Source organism: Balaenoptera borealis (genome assembly GCF_965194805.1).
Source record: "Balaenoptera borealis genome assembly, chromosome: 11".
Classification (NCBI taxonomy): domain Eukaryota; kingdom Metazoa; phylum Chordata; class Mammalia; order Artiodactyla; family Balaenopteridae; genus Balaenoptera; species Balaenoptera borealis.
This window is the reverse complement of record NC_138868.1, coordinates 15365368-15383947: the sequence shown is the minus strand read 5'-3', so window position 1 is coordinate 15383947 and position 18580 is coordinate 15365368. Positions and strand designations below refer to the sequence as shown.

The 18580-nt window shown below is 57.7% G+C and overlaps 1 protein-coding gene across 4 annotated transcripts; it reads right to left on the bottom strand.

Annotated features, from left to right (window-relative positions):
• Positions 1–418: 418 nt before the first annotated feature.
• CHST1 (carbohydrate sulfotransferase 1) lies at positions 419–17527 on the bottom strand. 4 transcript variants are annotated; one of them, XM_082340616.1, is made up of 3 exons: positions 17106–17527; positions 4491–4619; positions 419–2539 (listed from the first exon to the last, which is right to left on the bottom strand). In XM_082340616.1, the coding sequence occupies exon 3, from the start codon at positions 2495–2497 to the stop codon at positions 1262–1264; it is 1236 nt and encodes a 411-aa protein (XP_082196742.1). In that variant the 5' UTR covers positions 2498–2539; positions 4491–4619; positions 17106–17527; the 3' UTR covers positions 419–1261. The 4 variants fall into 4 exon arrangements, 3 of the variants coding, with proteins under 3 accessions (XP_082196742.1, XP_082196741.1, XP_082196740.1); XM_082340615.1 differs by having other exon boundaries at positions 4491–4613; XM_082340614.1 differs by lacking the exon at positions 17106–17527 and having other exon boundaries at positions 4491–16440.
• Between the last annotated feature and the right edge of the window lie 1053 nt (positions 17528–18580).

Here is an 18580-nt window from a genome sequence, read left to right as displayed (position 1 = left end):
CCAGACCACTGATAAGCAGCCACTGGCCTGAGCCAACACACCCCTTGAATATCCCTCCCCCACCTGGCTATCCTTTCCACAGACCCAGCAGTTAATAGAGGTAACATCTGGCACAGGAAAGGGTCACCAGGACCTCATCAGGATCTCCAGACACTGATTCGGCAAGCCATACCACTGGTTAAATATTTTGAACATCACGCCTGGCTAGAAGGTGCCTGGTCTCAACTGACCGGAGGGAAATGAAACCGTGAACTCAGTGTTGAGGGTGATGAGGGTGACATGAATTCTGAAAGCCAGCAACTGGTCATTGAATCCCCACCTCCATCTCCTTCTCTCTCCTCCCCAAAGCCAGAAACACCTAGACCCCACCAATTTCTGCCTTTGCCCGTTCAGAATGTCCCATCATCACAGTCAGACATTATTGCACTCTTTTATTTACAGAAAACACAGATAAAGCATTTCAATGTTCATTTAGCAAATTGAACCACTCTTTTTTTTTTTTTCTTTTTGGCACAAAGAAATATCACAGATGGACCCCAAGATCAATCAGAAAACCATAACATTTATCAGCCATCACTAGTCCAGGGGCAGTCACAAGACTCAGACAGACGAACAGCATTGCCACAGACTGGAAAAAATAAACAAGGTCCACATTCACCTCACAGTAAAAACCTGCTCACCTGACAGGCAAGGGCGGGCAGGAGGGGGCAGTTTCTCTGCTCCAAGGGAGGGAGGGGCAGTGGGCATTGGGGGGCAGAAGCAGGACGGGGAGGGATAAACGCCATTCATAAATTAGAGAGAGGTGGCCTTTTTGTTTTTAACTCCTTACCTCGTAGAAGTAAGACAGTGCAAAAACTACCATACCCTCGCCACTCGTCCATTGGAGAAGCTTCAGAAGTTGTGTGGTTTGGGGTGTCTCTCCTCTCAGGTGCCCGTGTGTGTGCGCGCATATGTGAATGTGTAAGTACGGTGCTTGTAAACATTGTCACCATCTACCAGAGACACACATCCTTGTGTCTGAACGGGGTGGGGCTGGGGCTGGACCCCACTTCAGGCCCCCTCTGCCCCAGAGATTCCTGTCCAAGACTTAGTGCAAATTTCAGAGACAAAGAGAGGCAGAGGAAGCGGGGTCTGGACAGGGGGCAGGGAGGACACAAAGACGGGGTGGGAGAGGGAGGGGGAAATAAGGCAACAGTTCAAAACGGTCCATTTTATCAAAACCGACACCGTGTCCCCCTCGCCCCCACCCACAGAGCCCTGGTCACGAGAAGGGGCGGAAGTCCCGCTCCTCCACCAAGCTGATGGAGGGGTTCTTGAGCTCCTCCTCCGAGTTGGCCATCTTGTAGCCCAGCTGCGCCAGCACCCGCTGACACGCATTCTGGGCAAAGGCCACGATGTCGTAGGAGAGGCGGAAGCGCCACTTCTCGGCCGTGGCCGCCGAGTTTCGTACCGTGCCGTATTTGTGCTTGCCCAGGGTGGGGTCTCCCCGCGTGTTGTTCTGGATCCAGCGCGCCACGTGGCTGTCCAAGGGGATGCCCAGGAAGCCGTAGATCTCCTCGGTCTTCTTCATGGGGTTCCTGGCCAGGTCCTCGTAGCGCACCAGCATGTACTTGCCCTTGAGCCACGGGGGCCGCATGAGGCCGGTGGACACGGAGTTGGAGAAGTCCTCGCACACCGTGGTCAGCTGCGTCACGTCCAGGTTGTAGGGCTTCCTCCCGGTGCCGTACCAGAGCCGCCAGAGCCGGTACGTGTCGCGGAAGGTCTCGCTGCGGGAAGCCAGAATGCCACGTGGGTCTCGGACCAGCTGGATGACCTTGAGGTTTAACCGGGGGTCTTCAACCAGGGCCCGCAAGTCGTTAACCTCGGGCACCCGCACCGTCTTAATGGCCACGTGGCTGCGCTCCCGACAGGCCTCGGCGGCCACCGTCAAGTTCAGCAGGCCACACTTGCGCACGCAGTCCCCCTCCTCCAGCACCAGGTCCGCGGAGCCCGGAGGCTCGCACACGGGGCGAGAGCACAGTACCCTGCTGGCCCCGCGGCGGAAGATCCTGTCGGTGGTGTGGTTGACGGGCGGCGGCTTGATGTAGTTCTCCAGGAAGTAGAGGTCACAGTCGTAGAGGCTCCTCAGGAGGTCACGGCTGGCTCCCAGCATGACCCGCCGATCCGCGGGGCTCTTGCCCTGGGTGAGGCGGGGGATCAGCGTGTTCTGGACGTGATAGAGGGGCTCAAACAGGTAGAAGACGTCCAGGTGCTGGTTGAAGAGCTGGCCCACGAAGGATGAGCCGCTGCGCGTGGTGGCCAGGATGAGGACGTGAGTCTTGCGGGAGAGGTTATAGGCGAAGGTGGGGCTCTCTTCGCACAGCCGCTCGGCCAACCCCGCCTCCGCCAGACCCGGGCAGGTGTGGAAGGACTTGGCGGTGAAGGTGCGAATGGCCGTGTACTGGATGGCGATGGAGGCCAGGGCAAGGAGGAGGACGGCCTTCCAGGAACATTGCATGGCTGGGCACCTTCATGGGGCTGCTTCTCCACCATGTGAGGTCTGTGGGCAAAGGCGGGCAGCCGTCAGGGAGCAGCAGCCAGGCTTGGGTGCCTCCCAAGGCCAGGGGCACTGGCTTGCTCCCTTGGAGAAGGTGGTCTCCAGCCCGCCTGGGGAAGGGCTCCAGCTCCCTGCCCCAGTGCTCACACATGCATCTGAGGCCTAAATGGCTCCTGCACTAGACTTTACCATTCTCTGGGAACTCCTGGGAGCTATTAGGGACTGATTCCCATACCCTGGGGTTTACCCTACAGAAGGCTGCGGGGCCTCCCATCATGAACTGAGTTCCTTAGTGGGGCCTGACTGGGCAAGACCCTAACACTCCCAACTCCCACACTGGGGAATGACCAGTTCCCACCTCAAGCCATTCCCCTGTCACTGCCTGTCACCCCTGCTGGCATCTCCTGGACCCACCTGCATCTTCTTCCACCCCCACGAGCTGGCACCCAGTTCCCCAGGGCGTCATCTTTCCTCCATCCTCTGCCCACCCCCAAGAGGAAGAAGAGTCCATGTCAGATGCCTCCCCCTGGCCCAAGTCCTCATGCAGAAAGGACCCCTGCACTCAGTGAGTTGGTGGGCTGCTAGCATCCCATGCCCACTGGGCCGGGAAAGGTGCACAGCTGTGTCATGCCCTCCCCCCCGCCCCCAAATTTACAGATGCAGGTGACCAGCTTGTTCCGGAAGAGGACTCCTGGGGCTCACGGAGTCCCTGAGAGCCAGCTGGCCCAGAGCAGAGACAGGGTCCAGGGGCTGCAGAGAAGCCTCCGTTCCTGGGCCCCAGCGCCCTCCAGGATTTGCTCCTGGCCACTGAGGGAGGGGTCCAGGCCATGGGGCAGATGACCCTACTGTCAGCAGAGTGAACTGGTTCCTCCAGCCCCCCTCCCCCAGCCAGTCCTCAAGGGCCTCCATCTTTAGGCCCTCACCCCCTTCTGCCCACAGGGTAAGCGCAGGGACCCCACTGTGATCCAACAGTGGCCCCAGAGAACCCAGGCAGGGCAGTGAGAAGAGGAAGGGGTGGTACAGAAGGGGCATCTCAAGGAACTGAGAAAGCATGGGGGATGGGGAGGGCAGGGAGAGCGAGGGTGAGGAGCTAACCTGGGCATCTGAAAGCCGCCCCCGAGATGGGCTAGCTCAGTGACCAGCCCTGGGGAAGGCGAGGCAGAGAGGACTCCACTACTCACCAAACGGGCTGTTCTGAGCTGGGCAGTCCACAGCCACCAGGTCTCCAGGCCCCGGCGGCAGCCACTGCCTGTGCAGCAGCCCTGTGGCCAGAAGACTGCAAGGAGACAGGGAAGGCAGGGTTGCTGAAGGGGGGCTCCAAGCTCCTCCCTCCCGACCCCTTCTCTCCTGTGTCCTGCGCCCCACAGACAGCTCTCCAGGGCTGGGCAACAAAGGCCCTGCTTGCTTTCCCAGATTTATCACTGACTCAGGGCTCCAAATAAGCCAGTGCCATCTCTGATCCCCTGGATCCAGCCCTCTGAGGCCTGGGCTGCATCCCACCCCCTTCACCCACCTCTTCCACCCCCTACCCATATCCTCCTAGCAAGTCTCAGTCCCTGTGTTCACACCACGCCCCAGTGGGCAGGGAGCTGGCAAGCCTGTCCGCCCAGCTGGCTGAGCGTTGGTGCCCCACTTGGGCAACCACTCCGTGGAGGCACCCCTCCCAGCTACCACCAGAGGGAGCTGCAAAGAAATCCACTGGCCGCTAACATCCCCAGGCCTGGCGAGCTCAATTCAGCTCTGGTGACCAGATTGACCCAACCAGACACAGCGGCTAGTGCCCAAGAACGGAACGGTCAGAGGCAAAGTTGTCCCAGCAAATGGGGCCGGGGCACAGTCCAGATTGGTTCTGCAGTTAAAATCAGCAGAGCATCCTGACCCTTCGCAATTCAACTTGTTCAGTGATTCCCCAAGAGGGGTGTTAGCGGAAGTCAGCAAGGACAGGGGTGCTCACCCCAGATCTCCAGGCGGAAGCGGTGGCTCAGTCGAGACCACCCACACGCTGAGGCCCACGAGGAGGGGACAGCCAGGAAGTGAGGTTCCTCTTCTAACCACGCGGAGAGAGGAGAACGGCTACCTGAAACTCAAAGCAAAAGTGGACCAGGGAGCATCCGGCATCTGGATGCTCTTCACAGATCCTAAGTTAAAACACCAAGACGGCAACATTATTTTTGTTAGTGTCTACTGAGTATTTCCTAAGTGCTAAGCGGTTTCCCCGCCCTAGCTCATCAATTCCCTGCAAGAACTTTACATGGAAGCCAGTATTGGCTCCATTTCACAGGAGAGAAAGCTGAGGCACAGAGAGGTAGAGAAACCTGCCTGAACTCACACGCTTGGCTTACCCCCATCTAGCAGGTTCCCCAGAGCCCACTCTCCTTCCTTCTGAGGAGATTTGACTTACTGTTCCTCCAGGTTACCTGTACTTGGCCTTCAAACATGCATTCAATTAATGCCCCCCATTTGTTTGTGAATCAGCATGAGAGCGACCGGACATTAGAAGGGGACATTCAGACGGTTTCTGAGACTTAGAGCATATTTCTTCCCTTTGCTGTCTGGTCTGGTCGATCTACTGGCTCGTGGCTGATGGGGTGAACTCCTGTGCCTTGTGAATATTCTTCCCACATCCCCTGTATGGAACGACTCCCTTGAGGGCAGGGCGAGCAGGTCCTCATTTCCCAAACCTGCAGTGCTGCCTGGCTCGGCTCACTCACCCAACTCGCCACATCATGTTATTCCTTACAGCCCCCTCTGGAAGGTCAGCGTCCTCACTCCCATTGTTCAGATGATGAAATTAAGACTCAAAGACTAAGCAAATGGGCATGATAAGCAACCAAGAAGTAGCAGAGACTCGAATCCCTCTGGGACAGACTCTTAGGCCAGTGCTGTGGCCCTTTCACACCAGCATAGTGGGGAAGAAACATGCTGAAGCTTGAGGAAGGGCACAGAAGCTGGAGTGAGATGGCAGTGGGCCGGCTGAGGCTCTGGGGCCTAGGAGTCCTGTTTTAAGTATGAAACTCCACTTGGTACCTAGAGGAAGCAGTACCATGTCACCAGGTGGCAGTAAATAGGGGAAAGCACAGTCTAAATTCCAGAGAAACTCCAATGTAATCAGAGAAACACCACAGCCCTGACCACATCCCATCCCACCCTGCCTCACCCCACGACAGCAGAAGATGTTGTCTCCATCGGTACCCAGAGAGAACAGTTTCTCTGCATTACATGTGACTCCCCTGCAAAGTGCAGGCCCACCCTTTCCAAGTGCCCTAAGACAAATGTGAACACCTTTAGAGAACAGGGAGGGAAAGCCACCAATATTCATGCAAAGTAATATTTTTAAGTTATTTAGGGGTCCATTCTTTAGTTGCAATGCTGTTTCGTTCCGCTGTATTTCCTTTGTATTTATTCACAAGCATGTTAGTTACCTAGTATGAGCCAGGCACTGTTCTGGGCACTACGGGTAAAATAACACAAAGGAAAGCAAGCACTTACTGGGCATTCGAGATGTTTCTCCCAGGCATATGCTCCCTTCCCAGGCATCAGTTCATCTAGCCCTCACTAATCTTATGAGGTCATAGTCCCGTTTTACAGATAAGCAGACTGAGGTTCTGCAAGGTTAGATAACTTCCCCAAGCTCATACCCTTAGTAAGAGGTAGAGCCAGGATACCAGCTCAGGCGGTATGCTCTAGAGTCCATGCTCGAATCCTCCTCCCTGACCCACTCCTTCTTCAACTACGTTCAACACCCTTTGGTCCCCACCAAGACAGGAAACAGAAGTCTTAAAGAGACTCCACTTAACTCTAGGATTCCAGTTCCAAAAACAATGCACCCAAGGTTTTCTTTAAAGAGGAGCATCTTTCAGGGAGGAGACCATTTAAGTTTCTTCCCCCCAATTCCTCTCCCTACCGCCACCCAAAGAAACGTAAGGCCAGGCCTGGAACCTGCTGTCTTTGTCAATAAATCAGAAGTAACTAAAGCATCATTGCAATGTTATAAATCCCTAAAAAAGTAGGACTCAGATTCACTAGGTACAGCCTGGACACACAGGAGGGGAATGTGTTTGAAGGCCCAGACACAAGCCATCCTCCTCTCCCCGCCCCAGGAGGGCAAAGCGAGGGCATGGGAACGGGAAGATGGAGGAAGTCTGGCCCTCCTAGAACTGCCCCTGCTCTCCTGCCAGCCTGGCAGAGCCGGGACCACAGCCGGCCAAGCGTCCTTGGTATGCTGGAGGCATCTGCCCTGGAAACCAGAGGCCCTGAGGCCAGGCCCTTTGTTCCCAGGGGAGCTTTGGCCGCTGCAAAGGACTCCTCAAGGCCCTCAACCTCTAAGCCAGACTGTGAGCCCCAGAGCCCCTCTCTGGGCTTCTAGCAGCCTCTGGCATGGCCTCCCTCCACCTCTGGTTAGTCAAAATCCAGGCAAGCCTTAGACACAGGGGCCAAGAATCTGTAACTTCTGTTACAGAAGTCACCCACTCCCAAAAGAAAGCTTAGTATCAGCCACCTTCAAAGCAGGGCACAGGATGGGAGTGGAAAACACCTCTTCCTGGGAGAACTGTAATTCAGAACTAAGAGCTCAAGCCATGAAACCATACCCACCTGGATCTGTCACTTAGCAGGTGCATGGACCTGGGTGACTCACCAGTTGTCTCTGAGCCTCAGTCTCCCCACCCGTAAACCAGGTATAACCATAGGTATAACCATAGCAGTGGTTATATGAACAGGCATATAATATGGCACAGCCTTGTGCTTGGGACATTGGCTCTGGCACCAGCCCCGTTGACGGCCAGATTTATCAATCTCCCTGGACCTTTGTTTTCTCACCTGAGAAGCAGGGACAATCTTAACAAGGCTGTTGTAAGGACTAATTAGTTAATACAGTGCCTGGCATGGAGTAGGCACTCAACAAATGTAAGTTACTGTTATCATCATTAAATGTCTTGTTTGCTTTTTGTCTCAGGGAAGCCCCTCAGAACACATCATCACTCTCCCTGACCGCTGTGCCCAGACCTCTGCCAGGCGGGCCTCTGCCCAAAACCCCTTCTTCCCTCGGCTCCTCTCCCAGCCTGGGAGCTTTCTCCTGCGGAGCCACCGCAGTGGCTTTCCTACTTCCCTCTAGTGGCCACGTCCTGTAGTGCAGCCGCTTAGCGCTGCGTCTTGGCTGTGTTCAGAAGTCCTGGCTGGTTGGCTGCAGCCTAATGTGAGGATGCAGGCAGCGGGAGGTGATGTTGCAGGTGGCATGAGGTGTGAGGATGACACGCCACTCGAGCTACGGGCCCCGCTCTGTGCATCCCCTCTCCCTCACCCACACACCAAGAGGCAAGCAGCAACAGGCAGCCTCACATCATCTGGAGGGCCTCTGCTTCCTAGTCTCATTCCGCTCTGGCAGGGGAAGGAACCCTAAACTGAATGTCACAGGCAGGGGCAGCCCACAGGCTCTGCATTTCCCTGGCTGGGTGACCCTGGACTCACCCGCCTGGCCTCTTTGCACCTCAGTTTTTCCATAGATGCAATGACTCTAAGGGCTTCCCAGGTCTGGCCACTGGAGTTTTCTGATCCAAGGAAGGCCCCATACTCCATCCTCAGAGTCAGGGCCACCCTTGCTGCAGGCTGGGGGACCCTCCTTCGGAAGTGGGAAGGCTCCAGTCACCTTCCAAGAATATACCAGGGCTGGCAGCTCTGCCCCTGCCTCAGTCTGATCCGTGGCTGCCCCAGTGAGGCCCAAGGACCAAGGGGCTCTGCCCTCTGCAGAGCTAGCCCCTGCCACCTGCTCTATTAAATCCCATGCAACACAGTGCTATGGGTCTTTGTCTTTTCTGGGCCACGGACCCCCCTTGGAGAGACACAATCCCTCTTCCCAGGAAGATCCATGTGTGCCCACAATTTTATACACACAATTAGAAGGTTCTTAAACCTCCTAAAACTCACATGTGGGCATCCCTTCTCTTCCCTAAAGGGTTAACCCCTTCATTATTAGCATTCTCCCCGACCCTAGGGTTTTCTTTTCAACTGATTCTATCCGAGAAGGCTCCACAGATGTGTAAGCACTGATGTGGAAACATCACCCAAAATATATTATTAAGTAAAAAATCTAGGGCCAAAAAAGACATGGGCAATAGTGTGCCACCATTTCTCATTTTTAGAAAGGGGATGTGTGTGAATATATATCTATAGATTTGAATTTATGCATGAACAACCACAAGAACTTGCACTGAACCAGTTAACTGTAGCTGCCCAGTGGGAGGAGCTAGGAGACGGGTGGGAGGAAGGCACAGTTTATACTGAGTTGTTGATTCAATTTGAGTTTATTAACCTTGGGGGACAGAGAGTGAAGCTACCCCACGCAAGAACTGGAGGGGCAACTGACGACAGAGTGGGGCACTGAAACTCAGCACTGGCGTCTCACCGTGCCCCCGATTCCGTCCCCAGGGCACTGCCGGCCAGCTCTCTCCTCCCCCCATTTCCAAGGCACCAGGGTTGAATTCACCACCTTTCCGCCAGAACTGGGCTTGGTCTGCTCAGGTGGGGGACAGCAGTCACCTGGGGCTGCTGAGACAAGGCAGCAGCTGAAAAAGGGCGAGACCTCAAAAGGGAGCCTGGGGCTTTGGGGAGCAGCTAAGGCCTGAGATGGGGAAATGACTCCCCTCTCTGTTTTTTCTCCCTGTCCACTTTTCTCCTCCTTTTGTGAAGCCCTGGGGAGACAGGAAGAGCAGAGGAAGAAACCTGAACATTGTTATTTCTCACCAGACTTGGGAGCCAGTATGGAGGGGCCCCAAGGCTCTGGGGTCCCAGGAACTGGAGTAAGGGGCAGAGGGAACTGGACGGGGGCGGGGTGGGGGGGGAGTTGGCAAACAGGCCTCTGGGATGGAGACTGCAGAAAGGAAATGCTTAATCCCTGCGTCTGCCGTAGCCAGCATCCATCCACCATAAATGTTTATTTAGTTAAGGCTAAAACACATAAAACGGCAAGGTTTTTTCTTCCTAAGGAAAATGGGGTGATGAAAATGAGGCAAGGGGAAAACAGGGGTACGAAAGTCTGAAAGAACTAGGAGCCAGGTAGTGTACAACAGCCAAGACACTTCTGGGCGACACAGACAGGTCAGAGCTACCTGGCTGCCAGTGGGAAAAAGGGAATATTTCACTTACATGTTTCATAGGATCCGTGAGATGAAGATTAAAGCACCTGCTCAAGAGATACCCAGCTATTACTGCTACTGAATCCAGCACAATATTTCTTCTTAAGGGTCTCCTAGAGAGCCCTGAGCAGGTAGACCTCACACCTAATAAGTCCAAGGAGAAGCGTTGCAGGGCTGTGTCCTGAATCAACCTTCAAGGGGAGCAGTATGCCCACATATAGTTCAGCCACTGCAACCTTCCAGGGGAGGCGATCTGATGGGGTCCAAACTCAGCCTCTGTGGTCTGGGTCAGCCAAGGGGTTACTGGAGGCCCCAGTGCTTCTTTCTCTTTGGAGTCGTGCCCCCTCAATCTGAAACACTGCGAGGTCTATGGTCCTTCTCCCCAGAACCTGCACCAACACGAACACGGGTTTCGTGTACAATCTCTATAGCCCCTGGGCCCTGTGGCTTATCCACAGACCCCACAGAACCAGAACATCCTTCGGGCACCTCCAATGAGGGCAAGTTCTTACAATCGTGGTTCCAAAGACAAGCATCCGGAGAGTGACCGTCCACCAACTTTTCACCATCAGCAGAGCTGCCTGACTGCCTCTTACGAGCTCTGGTGTCTCCAGCGTCCACACGTGAGGACCCTGGAGACATGCACGTTATCTCAAGCCTCCTTGAGAAGTTACCCACAGGCACGCAAGGCAGCAGGCTGGGTGATGGTTGGGCACCCTGGCTGCAGGGCCAGCCAGGCCCGGGTTGACTCCCACTGCTGATGCATTACAGCTATGAGACCTTGGGCAGGGCACCTAACCTCAATAGGTCTCAGTTGTCCTTATCTATGAAATGGGAAAGACGATCACAGAATCTTTCGAGTATTTGGGCTGTGAGACAGAAAGCTGATGAGGCTTAGCACAGGGCTGGGCACAGAGCAGGACTCATTAAGTAAGAACCCTGGGCTTGATTTTTAGGGACTACTCTCACCTACGAACAGGCTACAGTGGCCTGGAAACGTTCAGGGAATTAAAACAGTGCCACAGCCTCCTCCACGAAGCTCCCACCATCTGTGTGGTTGGAGACCCTTGTTGTTCGGGCGGCAGAGACTACCTACTGCCCTGCCCTGGGCCCAGCAGGTCAGCGGGTCCGGCCCGACCTGAGGGAAGTTTTCCCCAGCAGCGGGGAGAGGGACCGACCTCCTGGCACAAGGCTCCAGCGTGCCCGACTCCCCACCGGGGAGCAGTGAGTCAGAAGGGCCCGGTTCCCTGTCTCAGGCTGATCCTACCACAGGCCGGCCTACCGCCTGTGGTAGGCGGGACCCTTCTGCACCGACACTGGGCGGAAAGGCCCCGGTTTCCTGTCCCCCCTCCCCTCCGCAGCAGCCACGGCCCGAGTCGAGTACCCAGGCCCCACCCCCTGGATACCGGGGCTTCAGCCCCTCCTCCCAGCTTCAAGGATGGGAAACCGCCAACAGGAGCTAAAGCACGGGCAGCTGCTGCTGGAGGAGCTGGGCGGGGGCCCATCTGTCCCTGGATCCTGGAGTCTCCAGTCTCGGGCCACCTGCCTAAGGCCCAGCTGGCCCCTGGGGACGAGGGAGGGAGGGCTGGGCGCCGGGGGAGGCTCACCTGAGCCCGGGGGCTATTACACCGGATGGAGGGGCTGCAGGAGCGGATACCCAGATATGATCACGGTCCTGGCTCCCATCGAGTGGGTTCTTACCGCAGGTACCACTGCCGTCTTTCACAGATGAGGAGCACAAGGCTGGGGCAAGTGAGGGAACTTGTCCAAGTGCGCACAGCCAGTCCGCGGTCGGGCCAGGATTCAAGCTCGGCTCCGAGGACCCCCAAGCCCCAGCCCTAACCACAAAGCTTAAGCCCCCAGGCCACACCCAAGAGCAAGATTGCACCCAGCACCAGGAGGCTAGAGGGGAGGGGCAGGGAGTGCCAGGGCCAAGGTGGCCACCAGGGTCTCCACACACACTGGTGCCAACCCTGACCTCGGCGTTCACCCAAACCCAGACGTGGGCTCATCCAACCTAGTGACCGTCTCCAAGGACCAGACCCCTGCAGTGTCAGCTGGAGGGATGTGGGCTGCCTATGGCCCTTCCTGCCTGGTTCCCAGCACATCACATGCGTGCACGTGGGTATCTTCTCACCACTTCCCAGGGGGTTCTACCTCCCCAGCTGAATGACAAAGGGGAGATCATCGCAAAGATTAGAAGAGATGATGGGTGTGGACCAGCCTGGTGCTGCGTCCCACATGATGGGCAGCAACCAAAACACACTCTGCTCCCCACTCCCGGGCTGCAGGTCTGGCCAGGCAAGTAGAGGCGGGAGTGGGTGGCTTCATGGCCAGGAATGCCCAAATCCTATGCAGCCAAGAGGACACCAATGGTGTCTTCATTACCACCTTGCCTAAAGTGGTCTGGAATGGGGCAAAGGGTTTGGGCTCAAGGCCCAGAGGTCCCCCCTGGTCCCTAAGCCCAGAACTTACCACCAGCCTGCAGCTGGTCCCAAGGATGCCAGACAGTTCAATCTGTCAGTCCTCTGTCTCCTGGATGAGAAGCGTTAGGGAGAGCCCCTCACTGGTAACATGACAATCGGATGAGTATCCCTGCCCCTACGTCAACAGGGACCTCCAGAAGACATAATGGCAGCTGCTCATGGAGGGCCCATCTCACCGGTGAGGGACCGAGGCTCACAGAGGTTACGCAACTTGTTCCCATAGCTGAGAAGCGGCGGGGTAGGGAACTGGATGCGGGCCATGGGGTGCTGTACGTGAGGTGCATATGCAGCGAAGTCCTCCCCTGTCCAAGGCGTTCCCTAAAGGCTTCCCTTCCTTCCCTCTCTGACCCGCTAAAACCCTTGGTCTGAACCACTCCAGTTACTCTCCTGACACTGTACACCCTGTAAGGTGCACTTAAGTGGTTAGGAGCAACACAGCAGAGGGTGACACCCAGACCTTGGATCCAGGGCAGCCTTACCCTCCCAAGACCTTAGCAGGCCCCTGGGGAGGGGAGATCATGCCCACCTCCCAGGGGAGGTGAGGGTCTTAACTGAGATCTCAAACATAATGCTCTTAGCGTTATGGTAACGCTCTCAGTGCATGGTACGAAGTACTCACTCAGTGATACCTTCGGAATGTCAGCATCAGACTTGTCTGTCGTCTTCATCTGCTTACAGAATCCCTGAGGGAGGGCACCAGGCCCCCTGCACACCCCCACCCCCAGTGCACAGCTTGGGGCCCCCAGAACACGGCAGGGACTCAGTGGGTGCTAAACTACTCACTCCCCCAAGCAGAGACCGGAGAAGGGGAGGGCTGTGCTCTGTTCCCCATCCCAGAAGAAGAGATGAGCATTCCCGACAATTCCCAGCCCACAGCCTTGCAACTCTAATCAAGGAGCAAACACAAAGAGGGAATCTCTAAACATTTAGAAAACATGGGAACTGTGTGCCCCACGCGGCACCGTGGGGCTTTATAAAGAACAAATCATGCCTGACAAACTTGATAGCTTTCTTGATAGAACTACAAGACTGGTAGATGAAGGAAATGCAGGCAGGGTAATATATCTTGATTTTTAGCAAAGCATTTGATACAGCGCCTCAAGCAATCTTACAAAATTAATTCAAACAGACTTGGCCCTAAGCACTTGTCATGGAGCTGAAAGCAAGAGGGGGCAGGTCCCAAGGGTCCTGGGTGGAGGAGGCAAACCCAGAGGTAAGGGGCTGAGGGACAGAGTCTGGGAGAGGGGGCAGGGCTGCCAAGACCCAGCGCTGGGTCAGATCTTATCTAACATCTTCATTAATGATCCTGAGAGAAGGAGTAAACAGTCCGTTAATGAAATTTGCAGAGGATATTAAATTAGAAGGTGTTGTGAACACCAATGAGGATGGCAAAGCGGTCCAGAGAGACCTGGGGGAAGAACTTTGGCAGGAAACTGTCAGCATGGAGGAGGGTAGGGAAGGTTCTGGGCAGCATCTGGGGCTACCTGGAGAGCCAGGGAAGAGGGATGGGCATCCCCAGGGCTGGGGTGGGGCTGGGAGCAGCCACAGCTAGCTTGGGTGATGGCTTTAACAGGCAAACCCCAAGAATCTCAGTTTTCCCATCTGTAAAATAGAAGGAAGGACAAGCAGATATGGAGGATGGTTTGCAGCTCTGAGAGCTGGTACTGATACAGGGATTGCCTTTAGGGAGCTGGGAGCTGAAGCCCACCTTATGGGAGGAGAGGGGGGGAACGGTGACACGGAGAGGAGGAGGGGCTGTCTGCAGGCCAGGGAGGGGAGGGCAGCAACTGAAAGAAGGGCCGGTGCGGGAGACTAGCTGGGCCATCACAGGAGCTCAGAATGCCCTCAGGCCACGCGCAGCTGCTGCCGAGGCAGGCGCTGCTGGGGTAAGCAGAAGTGGGCAGGCCCCTCTCCCAGCCTGCTGGGCAGTAGCACATCAGCTGGTGCCTCAGGCTGGAGCCCCGAGCCAGTCCAGACTTGTAGGGTACGTTGCGAACACTTCAGCAACAGAGGTTCTAACCTGCGGAGATGAGGAGGCCAGCGTCTGTTATCTTTCTGGAGAGTTCCTGACCCCTCTTTGGTGGATCATCGGGAGATGCTTCTCCAGCCAGGTGAACCGGCCTCTCCAGGATCAGGGAAAGTTGCCCCATTCCAGTCCCCTCTCTCTGTCCTCAGAGCCTGGACCTCTCCTGCCCCTCTACCTCTGGCCCAATTTCTAGGGGGCTGAGGCAGGAAGCTGCCCATCCGTTTGGACTTGGAGGATTTGTTCCCACAAAGCTCCTAGACAGGTGGGGTCTGAACGGGAGCCAGGACTCCCTAGCGTGGTGCTCAAGCCCTCAGCAACCTAAATAAGTGCTCCGTGGGAGGAAGAAATGGATGGCTGGTTCCCAGCTGGGGGTGTACCGGCACTGCTGGGGAGGCTCTTCCAAAGCAGGAGGCCAGCCCTGCCAGATGTCAAGACCACCTGCCAAACACAGAGGATGGATCCAGGTGAATGCACTGCCAGGGGAGTTCCTTCCAACACCCTGAATTAATAATAATGACACTTATTGAACACTTACTATGGCTGCGTTCTGAGTGTCTTCCTCATATTAACGCATTTGACCTTCCCAACAACCCTATGAGGTAGGTAAAGTGCTCTTATTTTCCCCATTTCACAGAGGAGGAGACTGAGGCATACGGTGGCAGCCATAAGCCTTGGCACCTAGTCAGAAAGCCCATGGGAGAAGCAGCAACCTGCCAAGAGCCACAGAGGGAGCTGAGCAGCTCCTGGGGTGGAGGGGCGTAACCCCAGTGGGTAGGGAGAGGCAGCCCCTCCTGTAAGGACCCCAGAGCCTTGCCCAGCCTCTCCCTGCCCCCCTTGAAGGGAGTTGGTCCAACTCCTGCCACACTTGTGGAGCCTGATTTTACTATATGTTTCCCTTCTCCCCCACCAGCGCTGGCCGCGCTACACCGAGTCCTCTGAACAAGTCTGTTTCCATAGAAACCATACAGTGACTCAGGGCTTCGGGACCTTCTCTGAACCAGATTATGAATATCAAATGCTCTCTCCCCGCACCAATGCAGAGTGAGTTGGAAAAGTAAAGAGAGACCCACAGTGGGCAAGGGGGAGAAACAGGAATGTGGGCAAGGGGAACTGGGGGTGGGGCACAAGCCTGCCCCCCCGCAGTGAGAGCATGGCATCTGGGGCCCCCTGCAGACTCTGGGGCACAGATGTACACCTCCTCCGTGTGTGTGCAGCCGGTACACACATACCCCTACATCAGCACCATCGGCACCACTCCTCCTCTGGAAGTAGGGCCCTGTGGGCGGGGAACAGGGAGGTAAGGGGGCTCTACATCCCTTCTAATGGCGGGACTTCAGGGCCAGGGAGGAGGGAAGCTTGTCTGCAAGAGGAGCTTGACTTCAGATGTAGAAGAGCAAACCTCTGGCCAAAAACATTGCAATACTCAGCAAAGAGGGAAATTTGGATTTTAGGGGGGAAATGTGTTTCTGCTTTAAGGTGAGGAGGTCGGCATTAATTGTTTGTGCCAGGAGGGAGGCGGCGCTATGATTTCAAAGCCTCAGCAGGGTTGGGGGGATCATTAGAAGAGACTTTCTCTCACTTGCCCTCCCACCCTGGCCTGGCCTAGGCCGCTCACCTGCCCTGATCAGGACAGCAGCAGGAAAATCAAAGTTTGCAATGCCAGGCTCCTGGCCTCTCTCAGGGGGCTAAGGGCCCAGGGCAAATCCACCCCCTCCTTTCCCCAGTAGCTCCCTGAAAACCCAGGAGGGAGAGGAAGAGAATAGGTTGGAGGCTTGATACCTCCCTGGTGAATCCGATGTGTGAGTCATGACGGTGAGAGCACTTAGAAAAAGAAACAGGGTCATGGTGATGCCTGTTAAGTGTCCCCAGCAGCCGAGGACTGGAGCCTCGGTACTGCCTGCCCAGGTAAGGTCTCTCTGCCTGAGACAGCCAACCCCACCTCCAGGGGTTGAGGAACCCCTGAAGCAGGTACCTGCTGGTACCTCGGCCCCCACCTGCTTGCCTCTTATACCTACAGCTCCTCTGGCCTCCCAGCCAGGGTGCCTACCTCCTGCCCCCAATCCCAGGTCCCCTCTGCCTCCAGCCCCTATAGGCCCTCGGGAAGATGCTGGGCTCAATGTCTGTCCCTGACTGGACATCCACCTCCCCATCTCCTGCCCCCACCTCTCTGTCAAAGGTCTAAGCCCATCCTCTGGTACTTGGACTCCCCAGTGGCCTTTCTTAGAAGCCTCCCTGTGGTATCCAAAATCTGGCCAAGGTGTCACCCTAGGACTACCATTAGGTCTTACCTTTTAACCCCTAGCTTCCCGGCCAAGGCCGCTCTGGGTTCCCAGAGCCCGGGAGGCGCTGCTCTCCGGGTCCTACCCAGGGAAGAGCAGGAGGGTGGTTCCGCGGGGGTTCTGCACCTTCCAGCAGCCCCTGCCCCGCCCCCCACCCCCCGGCCAGTCCAGCGCAGAGTGGTCGGTACCGGTGCGGGGCAGGGGCGGGGGGCAGGAAGCAGGACGCTGCCCCTGTCTCCGCGTGCAACCCTGGTTTGGAAAGTTGGTGCAGGCGTGGGGACCTCAGGGTTTCCCGGCTTCTCAGCAGCCCAGAGCCTGGCAGGCTGTGGGACGATGAGCCTCGGGCAGCCCCCGAGTGCGCTTCGCAGCGAAGGGGAGCGGGCGCCCCGGGGCCGCCGCGCGTCTCAAGTTTGCTGCCCTCCCCAAATGGGGGCGGGGAGGGCTAGGGTGAGCGCGGCGCTCACCCACCGCCAGCCCGGGAAGCCCTTTCCTGCGCCCGACAAGCTGCTGTCCTCCCCCCGCCCCGCACCGCCCTTAGCGACCGTCCCCGAGCGGAGGGGCGTCTCCCACCGCGCCCGCGCCCCTCCCGGCTGCTGCGGCCAGTGTCCGCGCCCGCCCGCCCCGGGGCCCGCCGGGCCCGGCCGGTACCTGGTCGGGGGCGCACCGGGAGCCGCTGCAGCGCCCCGCGCCGGCTCCATCCTCGGGTCTGGAGTCAGGCTCGCGGGGGGCCGGCGGGCGGCGGTGGCGGCGGCGGCGGCGGCGGCATCCTCCGCCCCCCGCGCCCTCCTCCTCGGCCTCCCTCCTCCCTCCTCTTCCACCGCCTCCGCGCGCCCCTCACGGGCCCCTCTTCATGGCCCGGGGGCGCGAGCCCGGGACGGCTGGGCCAGCTGAGAGCGTTCTCCGGGGCAGGGCGCGGGACTGGGGACGGGAACGCGAGGGCCCCAGGGGCGCCGGGCCGTGGGCCGGGACCCGGAGCGCCGCAGCCCGGGGCGCCGGAGGAGAGCAGCAGCCGCAAGCGCCTGAGCCTCGCCGAGCGCCCGCCCGGCCGCCCGCCCTGCGTCCCGAGTCCTGAGCAGCGGCGGCGGCGGCGGCTACAGCGCCGAGCGAGCGGCAGGCGCTGCGGTCCGGGCTCCACCCCCCAAAGCCGCCCGCCCCTCGGCTGCCGCCCGCCCCCTGCTCTTCCCCACCCCTCCACCGCGCGCCCTCCGGCTCCCCGCGCCGCCCTGCCGGCTCCCGCTCCCCGCTCTGCCCGAGCCACCAGCGCTAGCGACACCCCCTCCACAGGCCGGTTCCTGTGCCAACCCACCCAAACCCGGGGGAGCCACACCCACACCCCGGGTTTTGGGAGATCGGTGAGCCAGGGCGCAGGCTACCCATTGGCACCTCTTTCCGTACCCTCTCCCCCCCGCCCCGCCCCCCGGGGGCGCTCTCAGAGGGCCTTCTGCCTGAGTGCCCCTCCCCTTCCAGAAGTTCGGCTGGAGCCCCAGACTAGCCCCGGGCCGATTGTCCTCTACCCCTTCCCCAGCCAGCGCAACGGGGTTGGGGGCGGGGGGGACTCCAAAACCCAGAACTGGAGCCAACCATCTTTTGGTGCCAATACCTCAACACGCACCCCCTAGCCCACCCCCCTCAACCCCCTTTACTTCTGAGCTGTGTAGATGAATCATTTGCTCCTGTTCCATTTGTACCTCTTGGGCAGGGTCAAGGGGGTGGTTTGGGGGGGGCATTAAGGTGGATTTGCTGGCAGAACCTCTTCCAGGCCAATGCCCCACCCCACCCCCGCCCAGCCCCTTCCTACCAGCCCTTGGCACTCCTAGGTGGAAACCTGGAGTCACTGCTGCCCTTACGTAGGGAGACCTGCCCACAGAGCCCGGATCCCACAGGCTGAGCACCTCAGCCTCTCATTCTTTGCACAAATATTGACTGAGCATCTCCCGCAGGCCAGGCCTGCATGGGCACCAGGGACTCGGTGACAAGACAAACGGACCCCTGGCCTCTCAGAGTGAAGTGTAGGAGAAGCAGGGTAAACAGGCAGAGAATACATGAGATTAGTGGCCCCTGGGCTGGAGGGGACAGCAGGGGAGCGCAGCTCTGCCACTGCGTCTGAGCTGGGGCTCGCCACC

Bases quoted from the DNA above. Each gene is read 5' to 3' on its own strand.
- CHST1 (XM_082340616.1), bottom strand. From the start codon at position 2,497: ATGCAATGTTCCTGGAAGGCCGTCCTCCTCCTTGCCCTGGCCTCCATC.